The sequence below is a fragment of the Cibotium barometz genome, chromosome 30 (genome assembly GCF_041138505.1).
Source record: "Cibotium barometz isolate CiBa-2024 chromosome 30, ASM4113850v1, whole genome shotgun sequence".
NCBI lineage: Eukaryota > Viridiplantae > Streptophyta > Polypodiopsida > Cyatheales > Cibotiaceae > Cibotium > Cibotium barometz.
Genome location: NC_141075.1, coordinates 47,839,412 through 47,844,611, shown reverse-complemented (window position 1 = coordinate 47,844,611; position 5,200 = coordinate 47,839,412). Strand labels below are relative to the sequence as shown.

At 40.8% G+C, this 5,200-nt stretch overlaps 1 protein-coding gene across 1 annotated transcript; it reads right to left on the bottom strand.

Annotated features, from left to right (window-relative positions):
- Positions 1–1,296: 1,296 nt before the first annotated feature.
- On the bottom strand, positions 1,297–2,901 carry LOC147621569 (tetraspanin-2-like). Its single transcript, XM_086824587.1, has 2 exons — positions 2,213–2,901; positions 1,297–1,884 (listed from the first exon to the last, which is right to left on the bottom strand). Exons 1-2 carry the CDS (start codon positions 2,762–2,764, stop codon positions 1,558–1,560), a joined length of 879 nt encoding a protein of 292 aa, XP_086680713.1. The 5' UTR covers positions 2,765–2,901; the 3' UTR covers positions 1,297–1,557.
- Between the last annotated feature and the right edge of the window lie 2,299 nt (positions 2,902–5,200).

The following is a 5,200-nucleotide window of genomic DNA, read 5'->3' as shown; positions in this document are numbered from 1 at the left end:
GGCTTATTCTTGTGTGACCAACATTACACAAGTTGTAAGCTCGGTCATTCCATATATATTTTCATGAAGCGCTTAGTGTGGTTATATAATAATGAGTTACAAGAAGCGTAACCACGCTTAAAAATAATATTAACCAGTGTGGTTACACATACATTCTTACTAGATGAGGTTGAAGTGTATTATATTATGCACATTATGAGCAGATGGTTGGTACACCTATGCATAGATATTATCAATGATTTGCTAGTTGTCTCCACCTTCATTCATGATGTTTATGTGACAAGAAAAATATCATAACGTGGGAATATTCACTTTGATAATAAGATCACGATCCACTCATACACATGATTCTCATTACAATCGCACATGATGTTCAATTAAGGGTCATTGTGGGCTCATCACGTGGTTTGCTTACTACCTTGGCTATAAAATAATAACATAAATGGTATCACCTTATGGTACCCATGTGTGTCCTTGAAAGGAAAAGAAAATTCTGAAGCATTCTAGAACATTTATATTCAAAGGTTTATTAGAATCGACATGAATACTTCAACACTTGTAAACATAAAATCAAAGCTTCTTTAGAATTTATATGTCAATCATAAACTTATCTTTCCACTATCTATGTATTTGCCCCATGCTCTTTGTCTCTAAATTTCCTTATGTTTTGATACGCTTTGGCTTCAATTGGTTCATTTATATCTTTCACTTATTAGAAAACTGGAAGTCATATTGTATTCGTCTCTTTATTAGTGTATATTCACACAAAAGTCATTGGATCAAATCACTAACAAAAGGATACACATTAGTTTCATTGTATGATGTGTGACTCACTAGTAGGTAGATAAATAATGCTCTTTTACTGGAAACAAAAAGGAGTGAATCATTTGTTAAAATAAAGAAATTAGAATCAACATGAATATTTTAACTCTTGTAAACAGAAAATCAAAGCTTCTTTACAATTTATATGTCAATTTACAATTATAAACTTCCCTTTGAACCCCCTACCTATGTGTTTATTTTGTGCTTGTTGTCTCTAAATTTTCTTATGTTTTGATACACTTTGGCTTCAATTGGTTTATTTATATCTTTTATTTAGAAAACTGGAAGCCTTATTGTATTCATCTCTTTAATCCAAGCGATTGGGAGGATCACCCAATCTTGTGGAGGAGCGTTGATTAGGAGGTCACACTCTAAAGAGAACTAGATAGATAAATAATGCTCCTTTATTAGAAATCAAAAGGAGTGAATTATTTGTTAAAATAAAGAATACCAATTTATACACTGTATATAAAAAAAAATGTGCTAAATGGGTGTGAGGGTTCATAGAGGATCTAGAGTCCCCTAAAAAAAAATGTGCTAAATGGGAAGGGTTCATAGAGGATCTAGAGTCCCCTAAGAGCGTTCCAAGGAAAGCAATCGTGTGCAATCAAATCATACAGCAAAACAATGTGGCCTTATAGCAATCAATCACACAAGCTGAGCTGGCCCTAGAAGGGCATGCAAGTAAAGAGCAAATGCTGTGTGGTCACAGTAATCATCGTTGGTGGGGGGCGTCTACGTATAAAGGCGGCCGGTCATGGAGTGGGAGCTAGGGTATAAGGTCTTGTTGGCGAGTGCTCTGAGGAAGGCGATCCATGCAAGGAGGTAGACGAGAGCGAGGACGACGAGGACTGCGATGGCCACCTTGCCCGCTTTGTGCCAGTCCTTCTTGACGTTGCGGATGACAGCGGCGCGGCAGGAGTCGCAGTCGTAGCAGAGCTGGTGGGGGTCGTTGCTCCAGCGATGGCAATCCCAGTCAGCACCCGGTGCGGCTGGGTTGTCCCAGTTGGTCGCGTTCACAAACGCGAAGCAGCATGCGGTTGGAGGCTTGCAGCATCCCGACTGCACACACAAACACACAACCCTTCATTAAGGCACGATAATCCTCCTTAATTAGTCCCCTCGACTGCGAGCCTAACAATCCTCCAATCGCAAGCATAATTAAAGTGTAATGGGTTGAGTTTCCAAAGCGTTATTACCTCAGCGTCCACACACACACACACACACACACAAAACGCTTCATTAAGGCACGCTAATCCTCCTTAATTAATCCCCTCGACTGCACGCATGGCTCAAGCCTACTAACCTTAATTAAGGCACGACAATTAACAATCCTCCAATCGCAAGCATAATTAACGTGTAATGGGACGAGTTTGCAAGGCGTAATTACCTCAACGTAAGACAGTTTGCTCTGATACATCTGGTTCTGAGTGGGGTATTTGTCGTCCATGTGGTCGCACACTTGGTCCTTGCGGAGGCAGCGCTTGATCTTCTCCCAGTTCTTCATGTTGCTCACCCGATGCCTCATCCAATGCGAGTAATCATTCAATTGATACTCTCTGAACTTTGCCCCCGCCACCTTGTGCCCCTTGCTTCCCCTTGTCACCACAAAGGCAAAAATGGTGAAAGCTAGAAGCAGCAGTATGAGCAAAGTGAGTAGGCCAAGGTAGATCCACAGTAGGAAGGCGCTCCTTCTCCAAGCGCCCAAGAAGCCTATGGCCGACACCAGCAGCATGAGAATGCCAATCACGATGAGTGGCCAGTCTAGGAAGCTGAGGCAGTCTGCATGGTGCCTGGCGGCGAGCCATATGCCCACCACTAGCACAGGTATGGCCAGCAAGAAGGTGGCCAAATTCACCAAAATCAGTGCCAGGTTTGTTGCCTGCATGGGATGAGGACGAGAGGCATTAGGATATGTGTATTGATGGGGTGGTTGAGACATTGGTTGTTCAGGCTATGGCGATGAATATCGTAAATTAGAAGAAGAAGATATGTGGGAGGGAGGGAGGTAGTACAAGAAGAGAAGAGCACCTCCACCAATGCCAGGCTAGCACAACACCACAAGCGCGTGTGATCTGCAAGAGAAGTTGGCCCTTAAAAGGAGAAGTAAAAGGAAGCAACATATATATATATATATATATATATATATATATATTCCTTCCCGTATGAATTAATCCAAGCCCACTTTACAACCTACTATTAACCTCCTCTTCTTCCTCAAGGAAAGCACTTCTCTTGAAGCCTTATTCAAGTAAAGCACATTTTTGTGCTTATGTTGAGTAAAGCACATTTTTATGCTTATATTTTTTACCCCTCCCACTTGCCTTTATTTTCTTGCTCGCATTTTGGGTTGTGAGACCACCTTGACTTTAAGCTCCCTTCTTGGGACATACTTACTTTAATCGTATTGGAGTACACTAATAACGGTACTTATTATTGTACCCTTCATTTCCATGTTCTCTCTTCCCTTTGGCCTTTTTTAAAAAAACACTAGAGAGATTTTATGACTTGTACAAGGAGGTGAAATTCATGCTTATGTGCCATGTTTTTACTTTATCCTTTTCCATGCTCCTTTGCTACAATAACTTGCAGGAGGTGAAATTGACACTTTATATGTGACATTTGTTTACGCTACCCTTTTTCTATGCTACTTTCCTACAATATGCACACAATGAACTCTTGAAAATGGCTTCCAAATGAGTAAGTGGTCGGTTTTTGATGCACGGGCACTCTTCTCCTACTAGCACGTAATACATCTCATTGCCCAAACCTTTCATTGAAGTCAAACATTGAGTACTCATAATGAGTATTGATAATGATGTTGTAAATTTACGGCTCTCCAAAAAAGGCTAGCCAATTAATCTCTTCCATAAATATGAACATATAGAAACCTCGACCAGGGATTTCATTAACGTCTTCACAATTTCGTGATCACGTTAACAAAACCTGTTATTAACATATTAAAACTTGTGATCACATTGTATATTCACATGACCTGAGCAATGACCTGCCAAAACCTACTAGTCCCGTAACCCCGTCGGGGTTCTGTCATGTTTATAAACAATGCCCGACACCCATCATGCAACTTTTGGGGAGATAGTCCTTGTTTTGGGGGCGTGATATCTCTCCTCAAAGTACTTGTAGAGCTCTCGAGTTGCTAGAAGTGTCCTCTTGGAAAGAACGTCCTTATCTTAGGGACTGTCGTCTTTCCTTGCAGGCACTCCTAAGGCTATTGACTCTTGAGCCACTCGTCCTTAGTTCTTTGAATTGGGGGCAGGGTGTGGTTCGTAGCTAATACTTGCGGAGATTTAGGGACAAAGTTGGAGTCATTCAACTTTGCATTTGAGCTACGTAGGTAATCTACCTCATTCTGCTTTATGAATGATTTGATGGAGCCAAGAGTCCTGGTTAGGGGCTTGTATTGGTTCTTGATACTTGATATAGTTTAGAGTAGACAAGGGTCTATTGTCCTATACTAGAGTATTGGACAAGCATAGATCTTTGATTTTCTTTGTGAATGTTAGAGAAGGTCTATTGTCCTATACTAGAGTATTGGGCAAGCATAGATCTTTGATTGTGTAAAGTATCCTTAATTGGGTATAAAAGGCATCCTTCATTGGGGGTGCAATGTGTATGATAGTTTCGAAGTAGTTTTGTAGTTAGACCTTGCAAGATAGTTTCGAAGTAGTTTTGTGTTATGTGATGATCTTTTGTGTTTGTCAAGATAGTTTCAAAGTAGTTTGTCTGAGGTATGTTTTGTAATACGTGAGTGACTTTGTTGTTTTTTCATTTGTGTATTCATTGTTATATGCTTGCTTGAATAGGTTATTTGAGATGAAGGACAATGTTGGATCCAGTGATACCTCCAATAGAGTCCAAATTCCAAATAGTAGGAAAAAAAAGGCACCTGGGATAGAGTGGCAATATGCAATTAACGTCGGTGATCGATTCATAGATTGGGAGTGTAAGCTATGCCATGCAGTAAAATCAGGTGGGGCGCCTCGACTAAGAGAACACTTTTTAGGTGGAGCGAAGAAAAAGTCATGTACCCACCCCTCTGCACCTGCAGTGGCCAAACGCATAAGAGAAGAAATTCAAAAGAAGGATTCAAGAAAACATTACACTCCTACCGTTAATGTATCAAGGCAGCAAGAACACTGTTATTCTAATCATCAAACTCCGGCTACATTGCCTGCTTGTACTCCCAACGTCAATGTGCAACCAGAAAGTAATCTACCCAGTGCATCTTCCTGCAAGCGAAACTTTGATGTAGGAAATATACCCATGTGTCAAACTTCATTGCAAGAAAGCCTACGTCAAGGTCGGCTCGATGATGCACAACTCGCCCTTGCTGAAGCGATTTACTTTTCTGGGAGTG